This window comes from Protobothrops mucrosquamatus, unplaced genomic scaffold (assembly GCF_001527695.2).
Source record: "Protobothrops mucrosquamatus isolate PMUCROS unplaced genomic scaffold, P.Mucros_1.0 scaffold_253, whole genome shotgun sequence".
In the NCBI taxonomy this organism is placed as follows: domain Eukaryota; kingdom Metazoa; phylum Chordata; class Lepidosauria; order Squamata; family Viperidae; genus Protobothrops; species Protobothrops mucrosquamatus.
Window position 1 is genome coordinate 1300819 of NW_015386329.1, and position 15513 is coordinate 1316331.

General features: G+C 39.1%; 1 protein-coding gene across 1 annotated transcript in view; it reads left to right on the top strand.

Moving 5' to 3' along the window:
• ERBB4 (erb-b2 receptor tyrosine kinase 4) overlaps positions 1-15513 on the top strand; it is a 593387-nt gene that overhangs the window by 140883 nt on the left and 436991 nt on the right. Inside the window, exon 7 of the mRNA XM_015831035.1 lies at positions 8061-8247. Coding sequence (XP_015686521.1) covers positions 8061-8247 — 187 coding nt within the window. The remainder of the gene's footprint in view (positions 1-8060; positions 8248-15513) is intronic.

The window sequence follows — 15513 nt, forward strand, 5'->3', positions numbered from 1 at the left end:
AGCGGGACTGGCCTAGGGCAATTTTTAGAGGGGTTTTTAATCATATTTTAATTAGACAACATTTAAATATTTCTTTTTAACTAATTTTAATTTTGTAATTGTTATTGATGTATTTTTTAACTGATTGTCAGCCGCCCTGAGTCCGCAAGGAGAAGGGCGGGATATAAATTCAATAAATAAAATAAATAAATAAATAAATGAGGCTACATTTGGAGTACTGCATCCAGTTCTGGTCACCAGAATACAAAAAAGATGCTGAGATCCTAGAAAGAGTACAGAGAAGAGCAACTAAGATGATAAAGGTCTGCATGATAATTCATATGAGAAACAGTTAAGGGGAGTAGGTATGTCTAGTCTAACGGAGAGAAGAATTAGGGGTGACATGATATCTGTCTTTTGGTACATGAGGGACTTAGTCTCTAAAACGCCTGAGGTTTTCAAGAAAAGATTGGACGTTCATTTGTCTGGGATGATACCCCTTGGATAGGGGGTTGGACTAGAAGACTTCCAAAGGCCCTTCTAGCCATATAATTCTATGATTCTTTTTTCCACCTGAACCAAAACCACTGAGAGCAAAAGTAAATTTATTTATTTCATCTACTAAAACTGATACATTAACATCACATGGTGTTAGCTTGGAGAATAATGTCAGATATTATGCATTCTTTGGAATGTTCCATTCTCAGATTTTTATGATTGGAGTATCAGTTCTTTGAATAAAGCTTAATTTTTTTTCAATTTCATTGTTGTCTCTTGCATATTTTGAGACTAGTCTGAAGTTGCCATAACTTTCATAATTACTGAGACAAGTGTGTCTGTCCATGTGTTGTGTGCATTGCATTGCATTGCATGTGTGTGTGTGTGTGTGAGAGAGAGAGAGTATGTGTGTGTGTGTGAGAGAAGGCATATTTGTTACATCAGGAAGAATAGATCCATGTTTATTGTTTATTACTTCTAGAGATACAGAGGTTTTAGTGTAAGTCTAGCATTCTGATAAACCTAATTCAGTGAATAAATTCCACTTTGATCTGCTAACTAACTTTGATATTCATATACATTAAGTGGATGCTTATAATATTTCAACAATCCTCCCAAGAATTTAGTGCAGTTTTTAGCATCCATTATGCTCCAGGATTAGTGTGCACAGAGCTTATTAATACTGAGGCATGCCATGGTTTGCATAGCAAGAATTGTTTTGTCATTCCTCTGGGTTAATCTTTCTATTGATTTTTTTCCAAGTTTGTAAATAGTCCCTCTTGGATTCACTTGTGGCAGTTAAGCAATACCTGAAAAAGAACAGATGGGGATGTTTTTGTTTTACAGTGGCTGAAGTTGTTCTGAAAACCAGAAAACTCCTTATTCCAAAATCTCCTCTGCCAATAATTTATGGGATGTTCTCTAGCATTCATTTTTCTTTCATGTCGTCTTAGGCACACATTTCACAGATTGAGGCTAAAAGGGGGCTAAAAAGTATACACCATACCAAGCCCAGAGAGCCAAGGAACCCAGACAACCAGGGGCCCTACTTCAGACAGAAGCCCTATTTTCAAGGAACAAAAATAATAAGTTTGCTGGAAGATTAGATGGAAAGGGGGCTCCATTGTGAGGTCATCTGATTCAGAAGCAGCACTTCATTTGAACAGAATGAATCTAGGGAGTTAATTCTAAAGCCTATTATTTGAGTGAGAAAGATTTAGGCTTCCCTGTGTGACGTGTTCTCTCTACAACTAAAAGTTCCATAGTCTCTTTTTGTGCACATGGAACAAGAAAAAGGATAAAGAATCACATTACGAAGGACATTGATCTCAAAGACAGTAGGAAGCTGCATGCACAAAGCTTTTCTTCCCTTTCACTCTCAGTGTTTGGTTATAAATAAAAACTAATCAGGCAGTGAGAAATGTAAGGAGAGCAAAACCAAACGTACTAAAGGAAGCTAAAGGACACCAGGAAATCAATGCTCCAGTTTCTCACATCAGATAAGACCTTTCTTCGAAATGGCTTAGGCAATAGCAGAGGGAAAAAAATAAGATGGAAATGAATTTCATAGAGAAATGGCATTTCTGGCAATTGCAAGTGATTTTGAAAAATGCTTCTAGATATGTGACCCCTCCCTAAAAAAAATCAGGGCTGGACTAGAAGATCTCCAAGGTTCTATTCTATTCTATTCTATTCTATTCTATTCTATTCTATTCTATTCTATTCTATTCTATTCTATTCTATTCGTTGTTACTATCACCAACCTACCAAAGGAACGTTTGCTTATTTATTAAATTTCTCTGCCGCCTACCTCACTGATACAGTGACTCTGGGTGACTTACAACGGGAAAGTATAACCTGATACTGATCCACACAGGTATCATTTGCCATTCTTGAATTGCATCTGGAGCCTTATATCTGCCTGCCTAATCATGCCTCCTTTGCATGACCATGGCAAGTCATGGAGTTGCTGACTATCAGAAGCTATGACATTTCCCTAGTAGGAGGCAAAGTTGTCAACTATGGAGGGATTGGAAAGGATGTATTACATGTTTGAGTTTTTTCTCTCCCCCCCCACAAAAAAAATGATGCCCATGATAATCTTTTAGCTGTTGTCTAATCTCTATCCCCCACTGACTCATTCAGAAGGTATGTGGAAGAAAGCTCTTGTGCATATATAGTTGTTGCATGCATCCTGGATTACATGTGAGTCAGGATCCTGATGATTCATGTGGTGACTCCTCCAATGGGACTCTAATGTCACATCAGATTTGAGACAATGTTCTGTTCTTTTTTATTATTTTGGTTTCTACTACTTTTAATGCTGTACAGTACACTGTCCAAAGTCCTATGGAGTTGGGCAGCTCTCTAAATTCAATACATGCACATATACACACACTTGACATGGTGATTATTTGATGCTTTCTTTGCTTCCTCCTGCACTTCTGACCTGAATTCTCCTACCTTGGAGTTTCTATGACTGACAATTCTTCTTTGATGACTGATGGGAAGGAAGATATTTCCTATCTTTTTTCTTTTTCTTTTCATTTCTATACTTCTACTGTATTGTAAAAAAAACTAATGAAAATATTAAAAAATGATGGAACTGTGCTTTATTGATAAAGGCTAAAGTAACTGAATCTTGAAAGCCTAATCATATTTTCCCTTCTGCTCATTGCCAAGACAGGTCAGTGGAGTCAGCTAACCTAGTTTCCTGGCAGATCCTTCACTGGATGCATCACTTTAGGGCAGCTAGGTGGAAGAGCCCTGTTGCAAAAATAATTAGGGAAGAACCTATTGAACAGGACTGTGGTTCTTGCATTCTATAATAGGATCCTGTGAGAGCTTCTTTTCTCTTCTAGCCGGGGATTAGCCTGGCATGGCAACCTCAAGAACTACTAGGCTATGCTAACCACAGGCTGGAAATACAGAGTAGTTGCTTCTCTCAAAAGCAGTTCATTCCTTTCCTTCACTGGCTAGTTAAGGAGGGTGGGGGATCAGAGATGCTCCATTCCAAAAGCTTTGACATCTGCAGTGGATGTCAGAAATGAGGACTCTGAAGACTGGTGACTGTTTTGGGGTAAAGTAAGGGCTCATCTACACATTGACTCTAACAGCTTGGCAATGCCCTGCTTAATCATTCTGGGTACTTGGCCCTTGTTGCCTCCTCAGTGCACAGCTGAGGCCACCTAACTTTGGTTTTAGCTGATCCTGTATTAAAGTGATGGGTGCTGTTCCTCTATGGCTGTTTTTGTTTCTGCTTATCCATTGGTCTCTTTCACACAATCTCAGATCTGATGCAGCCTTTTTTATTAACATAAATTCACCACCAATGTCAAGCAATGTTAGACCAGTCTAAACGAGACCCCTCTTTTAAAGACAGGAATGGAGAAGCAGCAGGGGGGAGACTGTTTTGTAGCCCAACAGTAGGCAATCTAATAAGAGCATTTATTTTGTTTTCAGTATAGTTGTTAAACTGTCAACAGGGCTGTAATAGCTTCTGGAGAAGGAAGAATGCAAAGTCTCTGATTCTTAAGCTCCACTCACCCAACATTAAGAAGATGATCAATAGTGGGTTTTTTCACCTAGCAGGGGGAAATGGAAACTCTGTGGGGAAGGAAGATGCAGCCACCAATAGTTGCCTTTAGTTTATTAAAATAAAAAAAATAATCTGGGAGAACTTGAGTCCAAGCTAGCTGATCCATGGGCTTGTGCATGTGTGCCAAACCTACCCACCCTTCCCCTGAATGAGCAATTGCAGCAGTAAAGCTGAAGACCCATGCCCTGGGGAAGTCTTTTACCCGAAAAGGCCTGCTTTACTGCCCACCCTGGTTAAAGGCCACCTTAGTTAAAGTCCCCCTTCCTGGGAGAAGAGATGCATTCTGTCCATTAAAGCAATGTGCTGAGCTCTTAGTTCTCAAAAGGAAAATGGGCTGCAGTAACAGAATAATAGAACATCAGAGTTGGAAGGGACCTTGGAGGTCTTCTAGTCCAACCCCCTGCTCAAGTACGAGAACCTATACCGTTTCAGACAAATGGTTGTCCAATCTCTTCTTAGAAGATTCCAGTGATGGAGTACCCACAACTTCCGAAGGCAAGCCGTTCCACTAGTTGTTACTGCCAGGAAATTTCTCCTTAGTTCTAGGTTGCTTCTCTCCTTGATTAGTTTCCATACATTGCTTCTTGTCCTGCCTTCAGGTGCTTTGGAGAATAGTTGACTCCTTGTTCTTTGTGGGAGCCCCTCAAATATTGGAATACTGCTATTATGTCACCTTAGCCCCCTAATCATCTCTGTTGGTCTTCTCTGCACTCTTTCCAGAGTCTCAACATCTTTTTTATATCATGGTGATCAAAATCATGATATAAAACCTGGATGCAATATTCCAAGTGTGGTCTTAGTAGTGTGGCTAGAGTCTAGGAGGGGCAGGGAGCTGCCTGCAGCAATTTTGGATAGTCTACACTTTTTCATACAACACGTGTTCATACAACAAAACCTTTGCTGGGCAGAAGGTAGTCTCTCATTGCATCACAGCACAGCACATCATATGCTCCTGGTATAGATCCTTGTTCATACTTTGTCAGCAACACTTTAGCTGGGAAGAAGAATTATATTTTTAATCTGAAATTATCACTTTCAGTGCATGCTGCCTTTGCAATGGACAAGGAATGAGATGAAGGTGATATCATGAAAACCTAACATATAGAATTAATGAGACATCTTCATGCTGTGGATTAGTAGTACATGAGGAAGAGCTATTAGAGCAAAACAGGTCTTTGGCAGCAATCAGAATTTGCTTATCTTTGATATTTAAATGTATATATCCAAATATGTATCTCTAGGATGTTCACTAGCATTCCAAACCAGCAAAAAGTAATGTGTAGATCCCACTTCATACGTGTTCATATTAATCACACATTTACAGATAATACCACTTTCAGCTATGTTAATCTTATTAGGAAGTCAGTGAAATCATCTTTCTTCCACCAAGTGTTTACTTGTTACTTCTTAGAAATGTCTTCCTGTTTATGGTCCCCTTTTTTTACTACTGAATTATTATTTAATGGCAGTGAATTTTAATATACTGTCAATGAACTGTAGTGTATTTCTGAAATATTATAAAGCTGATCAATGGTTACAAAAGATTTGTACATAGACTACCCATGTAATGTGAAAGTAGAAATAATAAAGAAAGTTAGCAAAACAGAATGGGATGCATTATGACATGGCAGGTAGACTTTACTTGCCTTCCATATAGCATCTTTGTAATTCTGTCAGGATCAACCATTCTGCCCAGCACACGTATATTGTGTAAAAATAAGGTAAATCCAGGAGTGTAAATTGAAAATAACAGATTGTATGTAATATGATTAAAATAACATAAAAAACCCAAGAGCAAATCCAATATCTATTTACTCAGAAATAATACTCCCAGTGTCCAATTATATTTATTCCCCAGAAAGCATTTCAGAATTGTATTCCAAAGCTTTCCTTAAAGAGGAAAAGTATAATACATACAATTATAGCAAGATCTCTGTTGTTCTAATTGCATGTTCTAGTTCTTGAAATTCTCAAGATGGAAGAGTAATGCCTCTCTTCTAATGATGTTTGGCAGCAATAGTATTTAAAATATGATTTAACCAATCAAATCATTGGAAGCCCTATCCCCTTGAATGAGGTTCTCATACTATAGGTTGCACCCTCCTGGCTTATTGTGACCAAATTTAAGGGGACAATTACACTCATTCCCACTCTACCTGTACAAGTTATTATTGGTTTGTCCAGGTAAAGAGAATGTATACTGGCAACAGCCAAATTAGGCTTGCACACCTGAAGTTTGATCATTGTTGGAACTACTAAGAGTGGTCACAATATTTATCATATCTACCTTCCTAACAGCAGAGGCACCTTCAACTCTTTGCTTGCCCACCAGCCAGATGCATTTGCTGACAGCCCATCTTTTCTCACTCTGCATCCAGCAATAGTGTGCAGGGAAGGACAGCGGAATGGCCTTCCTATATCTGTATAGTCTATATCTATCGGATTTTCTTTGTGGAGCAGGCAGGTGCATGAAAGCACAGTAGCAGCATTTCTGGCACATTTGGCCAGCAGGAGAATGTGTCTCTCACTGCAAATGAAGTGTGTAGTGTATCAACCTGTCATGGCAGTAGGAAAAAGGTTGTTCTCCTGATGCAACATCTACCAATTGCAAATTGTGTTGGAGCTCTGGGTTACAGGACAAAGAAGTTGAAGCATTTCTTCTGGGAAAACTCTTTCTTGCTCCTTTCCCAAAAGCAATACCCCGATGTATGCATGTGTGTGAGAGAGAGAAAGTAGAGCATTGATCTCTTTACTTCCTGGTATTAAGACAAGATATCTTGTTATCATCCTAGTTGTTTTCTCAAATTGAACACTTTTTTTATCTGCAATTGAAGTGAATGGGTGTACATCTGGGTGCTCCAAGAATGTTTGGCACTATGCTGGAATCTACCAGTCTCCCACCACTGCTATTAGTTGAAAGAATCTAGGAATGCATTATGGATGCATTAGCATACCCATAGCTCTTACTGCCTGGGTTTTGAGCCAGAAGTTTCCTGGGTAGAACTTTCTTGTGCCAAGATGGGTTCCACATTATCCTTCGTAGCCTACTAATACATCTGCCCCAGATTCATCAGCCTTGTGATCAGGCACTAGGCCTGGTTCTGATGTGAGTAGATTCACCTCATTGAAGGAGACTGCCACACAACAAAGGTTGGTGTCCTTGACTCCTGCAAAGGGGCTTCTGGACACAAGTAGGCCTCCATAAACTATTTCTGTGAACAGAGGAAAACTCCTGCTTGCTGCACCATACCAATAATGAATTTGTGTAAGATATTTTTCCCTCTCTACCCCAAGAAATAAGTATGTCAGACCACACATTGTGACAAGATTCTATTAGAGTATGATCAAACAGTTTCATTCATGGGAAGGAGATTTTACAAAAAATATTTTATAGCCCCCACTCTATAAATTGTTTACCATCTTTGGAAGCAAATTTTGGGGCATAGAGTTAATAGTGAAGAATTGAGCAGAGTTTAATTGTGCCTTAAGCAAAAATGTCTTACCTTTTATTTTGGAATAAAGATCTGAAAATATGGATGCACATGAATGCTAGGTGCATTATTTATGCATGTTGTGTCTGTACTTGATATTATTCTGCAGTTGTTCCTTGAAGTGATACCAAAGTGCCAAATAATGTCGTGTATAATTATGTGAGCAATACAAAATTATTTATTAAAAACATATTTCTACCTTTGATTTGGAGGGTTGCTTTGTGTCCTCCCATCATCTGAAGTACTGTACACAGGAGACAATGTGAGTCACAGCCTTTTCTGAAGTTGTATTTATTCCTTGCTTTTAAGTATGAAGTGAATGCTGACTTTATGAGTTGCTTGTGATAGCTGGGCTTTTATAAATTTCATCCACTTTTAAATGAAAATAAATAAGTGATTTGTGTATATTGTTTGAGAAACTTTGTAAATTAGAAATTGATGAGTGAGTTGGGAATACTTTAGTATATAATCAAATCTCTTTTTGTTTTTTGCAGTCTATCAGAGAAGTGACTGGCTATGTCTTGGTAGCTCTGAATCAATTTGAATACCTTCCTTTGGAAAATCTGCGGATCATTCGTGGAACAAAACTGTATGAAGATCGCTCTGCATTGGCCATCTTCCTCAATTACAAAAAAGACGGGGGTTTTGGACTGAGGCAGCTTGGGCTGAAGAACTTGACTGGTAAGGGAGAAACAAACAGATTATGAGAGAATAGCTGGATTCTGTTGACCAGTAGTTTGCAGATCTTGGAAATAATATCAATGGACTGATCTGTTTTGATCTACAAAATAAAACAAAAGGGAGCAGAATAAATAAGCATAAATATCAGGTGTTCTCCTTTTGTGCTAAAGCATCTGATTCCTCAATCACAATGCTGACAGGTTGTAATTTGACAACTGTCAGTTGTTTATCCTATATGTAAATATTTTTTATCAGTGGTGAAGAATCTGTGCCACTCTAGAAATTGCCCAACTATGTATCTAAGCATCTGTGATCATGGGTTGTGATTCAGGACTCCTGGAAATGGTAGTTTAATAATATCTGGAGGTTATCAGTTTCCCTTCCCCACATTTGTTACCATATTTATTACTGATATTGTGAGCAGCTGCAATATAGGTTATCTGCCACATGCTGTATCAACACAGCAATGCCACAAAGCCTCTCATCTAGATATGTTCTAAACAAATGGTCAATATTTTTGACTCATTTGGAAATTGATACCATTAAAGGCATGGAAGCTAAATGGAACTGATTGTATGTAGGACCAAATTGGCAGATGTCTGAAATAATCAGTTACCATACACACATATACTTCTACATGGTATCTTATTTAGAACTTGTGAACAGCTGCTATGTTCTGCTTATTTAACAGATGGGCTTTAAGACAAATGACAACTTTTAAAGGATAAATATCTTGTACAAATAACAGGTATCAATGTTAGCTTTCCAACAATGAAATTGTCATTCTCTCTCTCTTTGTAATACTAGAATACTTTATTAAAGCTACCACCTAGTTTCAATTTTGAAGACACAAACTAATAGGGCTGCTTTCTCCTCATCACTTAGAAATAGTAGCAAGTACTTCAATGCTGAGAATGAAGAAGACACATAGAATAGGGCATTAGTTTATCTGAAGAAATGTTCTGCCCTTTGGAACCCTTGTAAGCTCATTGTTGCAAATTACATCTGTAGCAAACATAGTAATTCTGTGTTGACAGTGTAGATTGCATTGAAAGGCATGGAACCATTTTTAAAATGCAGTCTCCAGAGCCATAATTTGACATGAGATGGACATGCCCACCAACATCTGACCAATGTGCCTTTCTGTTATATCTTGAGATGTTTAGGCTTTACATGGCACTCTAGGGAGTTACTAATTAGCTGTGTGACCCAGCTTTAGCACTGAAAATAAAATTATCCCAAAACAAGTGAGCTATTTGCAAGTGCAATCACATGCTGATCTAGCTGACCAGAACTCTTAAACATATTTGGGGGGGGGGGGTTGAGGTAGAGAATGTCTGACTAAACAAAAAAAGGTACAAGAAGAGGAACCAGAAGGATTAGACTACTTACTTAACTTCTGTTTGGATTCAGTCTTCAAAAGACAGCATGTAGTCCAATAAATAACTGTGAACCCCAGGAAGGTACAAGACTGCAGCTTGAAACTCATAGAAAACATAGTCAGAGATTATTGTTTTTAATAAGTGAAGTCACTTGGGCCAGATAAATTGCTTTTTCGGGGCTAAATAGGTTGCTTATGATTTGGCTGAATGCTTATATCTTGGAAAATAGGTGACCATAATTGGAGAAGGATAAACCTCCCTATGAACACAAGGGGAAATGGGTGAATTTTCAGATACAGATTACTGTAATCAATATGTAATTGAAACCCAGGAATATTATAAATGATTTCATCATTTGTAAGTATTGTGAAAACAATTTGGTGATAATCAAAAAGCAGCATAAATTTCTAACGAACAAATATTGCCAGACAAACCTTATCTCATGTTCTGATTGGATGTCTTCCTTAGTACATTTCAGAAATATTGTACACTTTCTCATTTCAGCAAAATATTTGATAAGACATCCCATGCCAACCTAATTAGCAAGCTAATTAGATGTGAATTACATGGCCTGACAATTAAATGGACTGATAACTTATTTGAAAATCATACCCAAGAATTCTTATCAATGTTTCGGTATAAAATGCTGAATATTTGACTGGGTAACAATCTTCGTGAAAAAGAAATTTGAGTACTATAGGCATTGATTACTAATTGAATATAAGTCAGTATGATCTGGCTATAAACAAATACATTGTTTTTGGTTGCATCAGCAGGTTTCCAAATCAGAGGAAGTAATTATTCCATTCAAGCATTGTGCCCTCTTTTTAGCACATAATTTGAAAAGAATTCACAGAAAATATAAGAGGTTAACAGAAGGGCATCAAAGATAAAATAAGACTAGAAACAAATTCCTACAAAGACACACTGAAGGAGCTGAAAATGTTTAGCTTTGATAAGAGAAAAACCAAGGGTACTATTATTCACATATCTGATGCTATCACATAGAAGAAGGTGGCAACCTGGTTTCCCCCCCACCCCAAAGAACAAGACATGAAATAATGTAAATTACTGGAAGTCAGATTTCAACTATGTGTTAGGGAAAAAGACAATCTTAGCATTAAGAGCAGTTCAACAGTGTGACCAGTAGTAGTCCAGAGGTGATGGATGTGCTCAAGAACAGGCCAGATAACCATCTGTCTGAGATTCTTTTTACCATTTTTTTAATTAATGTATGCTGATTCAGTAAATTTCTGATAGGGGGCTGGCCTAACCCTAATATTTGGGGATATTATCATTAGGAACCAGATGCAATATGGGGGGGGGGTGGCTCTCTCTGACACACGCTCAGCATACTTGGAGGCATTCTTGTTATTGTCACTTTTGAGGATAGGGTGTCAAATCTTGCCAAAGTAAATCCCCTTCCAGATGCAACTGAGAAAATGTTCTAAAGATTTTGGGGAATAACATATGGCATCATGATAAGGGCTTTATTAAGCTGAAATGATCTAATTGTATTGCTTTATAAATTTAAGCCCAATACTCTGCTTAATTTTGGCATTGGCTTTCTCTAAACCCTGAATGTACACTATGGATTAAAATTGAAGAAGGCCGAATTTGCAGCTATATAAGTATTTAAGATATTTTTATTATTAGAATAATGAAACACAAAAGAAAAAGGTCTATGTTAGATAGTGACAGTAGAATAAAACAAAAACAAACCACTACTGAATATAAGTAAAACAAAATCCTTAAAAAATTTCTAGTGACACATTCTTCCCTTCCTTTTCATTTGTTTCCATTACTGTTCAAAATAATTAAACATAGAAGATTATTGGTATTTCTATTTAAGTCCTATCTATTACTTTTTACTAGTCTCAATTTTCCCCCTAAAACATATTAAAAATGCCTAAATCTACATTGCTGTGTAAGGTATAATATAAGGAAGCCATTCCTGCTTAATTTTTGTTAACCTTCTATTATGGATAACAAATGGATATTGAACAAATCAATCCAGTGTTCCCACTCAAGGCAAAATGACCTATCCTCTATCAGACACATTATGGAAGACCTGAGTCTCTAGAGAAGACTCTAATGCTGGGAAAAGTAGAAGTTATAGTGGCAATGAGTGCAGTGTTGGAAAACCTAAAAGAATAGGTTTGGATAGATAAAGAAAACCTATCTATATACTGTAGTTGCTAGGAGTCAAAACAACTTGATGGCACATAATCAAATCTGTTATGGATGTACAGTATATTGCTGATTTTATCATTATTGTTTTGGTCTCCCATTTAGCAAAGGTTCCTCTTTTTTAAATGTTATGCCAAAGCCACTATTAGCATACAACATGTAAATTATGAAGCATAAGAGCCGTGGTGGTGCAGTGGTTAGAATGCAGTATTGCAGGCTAACTCTGATGACTGCCACCAGTTGGATCCTGACTGGCGCAAAGTTGACTCAGACTCCATCCTTCTGAGGTCGGTAAAATGAGGACCCAGATTCTTGGGAGCAATTTTCTGACTGTAAACTGCTTAGAAAGGGCTGTAAAGCACTACAAAGCGGTATATAAATCTAAGTGCTATTGCTATGATATTTTTCATTTATGTTTTCTGGAACTATTTGTTTCTTCAAGATTAGAATTTATTAGCCAGGTTGAGCTAAACTAGGAACATGGCCTCAAATACCTGTTTAAGCAAATATTTCAGACATTGGAATCATTTTTGGATCTGTTACAAGATACCGCAAGATTCCAACTAGAGGAATCTGGTTGGGGTGCAGGGCATTGGGGATGGGAGATCACACAAGATGGGTCTCAGATATTTGAACTGGATTGCTTGTAATGCCAATGTGCCTTTGATGCACAATAGTGTACCATACAATAAATTGTTTGTCACCTTTGAATATGTTGCTGCTGTAATTATTATTCTTATCCTTAGCAAATTTGAATATAGCTTTAGTAGCCTTTTGTATCCATAAGAAAAGGTCATAAAATGGATATTTCCAGGGTGAGGAAGATTAGAAATAAATGTGTAAATATTTGAAGTATCTCCTCAATTTTTGATATCATTGGTTTTCTAGGTATGCAAAACATTAGTTTGGTACTTCCCAAATATTTATTTATTTATTTATTTATTATTTGAATTTATATCCCGCCCTTCTCCTTGCGGACTCAGGGCGGCTGACAATCAATTAAAAACACCACTAACAATCACAAGTTAAAATTAATTAAAATGAAATATTTAAATTGTCTAATTAAAAAGTAATTAAAAACCCTCTAAAAAACCCCTCTTAAAAATTATCCTAGGCCNCGACGAGTCCCTCCCAACACCGCCCGCGCGGCCGCATTTTGGACTAGCTGGAGCCTCCGGGTGCTCCTCAAGGGAAGCCCCATGTAGAGAGCGTTACAGTAGTCCAGGCGGGAGGTGACCAGAGCATGAGTGACTGTGCGTAAGGCATCCCGGTCCAGAAAAGGCCGCAACTGGTAAATCAGGCGAACCTGATAAAACGACCCCCTGGTCACGGCCGCCAACTGGTCATCCAGTGTCAGCCGCGAGTCCAGGAGGACACCCAGATTGCGCACCCTATCCAAGGGGGCCAAAGTTTCGCCCCCTATAGTCAGCGATGGAACCAGCTGACTATGCCGAGGCGCCGGTAGCCACAGCCACTCGGTCTTGGAAGGGTTGAGCCTGAGTCTGTTCCTCCCCATCCAGACCCTCACGGCCTCCTTTGGGCTCAGTTGCGGCCGTAAGATGAGGGCTACCTGTAATAACAATGGAGTCTTGAACCCCAATTCTGCACTGTTTTGCGTTAAGAAAAGCAATTAATGGGAAGGAAACACTGCCCATCTTCATTGCAAGGATACCAGAAGAGTAGATTATGGGGATAGCACATTTTCTGGCTATGTCCTTTCCACTCAAGGATGGCAGGAAAGTGGATTGATGTAGCAGTGACCATCAGCCCAAACTCTGCAGGGAAGATGAGTCTGACTCTTCCCATATATCAGCGGTTCTCAACCTATGGGTCGTGACCCCATTTGGGGTCGATCAACCATTTCATGGGGGTCGCCAAGCAAGGCTGTCCGCCATTTTTTTCCCCTTTTCCGGCGGGTGCCTTACCTCCCTTGAGCTGGGCCAGCTGGTGGTCGGCCTGCTTCGTCTCTGCCGCTTGCCAGCTACGCCTCGACCGGCGCAGGGGGCGGAACCATGCATGCGCGGCGCTCCCGGGCAGGGAAAGTCCTCAACTTACGACTGGTTGGGTAGTCCTCGACTTACGACCGGTTTAGTCCTCGACTTACGACCGGTTTAGTCCTCGACTTACGACCGGTTGGGGGTTGTGGCATTAAAAAGGTTGAGAACCACTGCCATATATGTTCCCAGTCAACCCATTTCCTAGCCTGGAAGGAAGCTACAGGACAAGGCTGATTTCTGGGACCATTTCCTTAGCAATAGAATTTAGCAGTAACACTTAGACTCATATACCTCCTCACAGCCCTTTCTAAGCAGTTTACAGAGTCAGCATATTGCCCCCAACAATCTGGGTCCTCATTCTACCAACCTCGGAAGGATAGAAGGCTGAGTCAACCTTGAGCCGGTCAGGATCGAACTCCTGGCAGTGGGCAGAGCCTACAATATTGCATTCTAACCACTGCGTCACCATGGCTCTAATAACTTACACCAGTGTTTCTCAACTTTGGCGTCTTTAAGAGGTGTGCACTTCAACTCCCAGGATTCTCAACCAACATGCTGTCCATTGCTATCCATTGGCATGGTTTGGGAATTCTGGGAGTTGAAGTCCACATCTCTTAAAACTGCCAAAGCTGAGGAACCCTGTCTTATACTAATATCTCCTTAGTGTAATAACTTACTTCTGGATATGTTTTTCCCATTTGATTAGAAATCATTTATGAGAACTCTTTGAATAAGGTTTCCAAGCATCCCCTTAATTGTCTTGCTATCCTTCTGCTGCCTAGCTAGATTGCTAATCAGCATCTCATGAGATTTTTGTCAAATGCTTTGCTGAAATCAAAGATACATTGTCTAATTGTCTACAACATTCCCACAGTCTCTTCAGGAAGTTCATCAGAAAGTGAGATAAGATTACTCGGGCGAGATTTGTTTGTGATAAATCCATAGTGACTTCTGATAATCACCACCTTATCTTCAAGCAGTTTACAGAGTAAAGTCATATTAACAGGTTTGAAATCTTCCAATATATTGATGGAATAGGGTCTCCTTCTTGAGCAGGGGGTTAGACACTAGAAGACCTCTAAGGTATCTTTCAACTTGTTATTTTATTATTCTGATGTCCTAGAACAGGGGTAGGCAACCTTGGCTCTTTTATGACTCGTGGACTTCAACTCCCAGAATTCCTGAGCCAGCCAAGCTGGCTCAGGAATTCTGGGAGTTGAAGTCCACGAGTCATAAAAGAGCCAAGGTTGCCAACCCCTGTCCTAGAAGCAGGGAAGTTAAAAGGAACCAGACAGGTCATCTAGTGCAGTGTTTCTCAATTCTGGCAAGTTTAAGAAATCCAGACTTCAACTCCCAGAATTCCCCAACCAGCTATGGTATGCTGGCTGGGGAATTCTGGGAGTTGAAGTCCATATTTCTTAAAACTGCCAAGGTTGAGAAACACTGATCTAGTGTACATCCTTGCTTCATTCAGGATCCAGAGTACAGGTAATCCTCGATTAGGGCCAGAAATTAGAAATTAGGACAGCCTCAGAAAGATCTGTAAAGGATTTCCACTTGTGGTAAAATTTTAGGCCAGCCCATTCGCAGTCACATGATCTCATTTTGGTTGCTTAGCAACTGGCTCGCATTTACAACTCGTTGCAGCATCCCACAATCATGTAACTGCAGTTTGTGACTTTTTTGCCAGTTTCTGA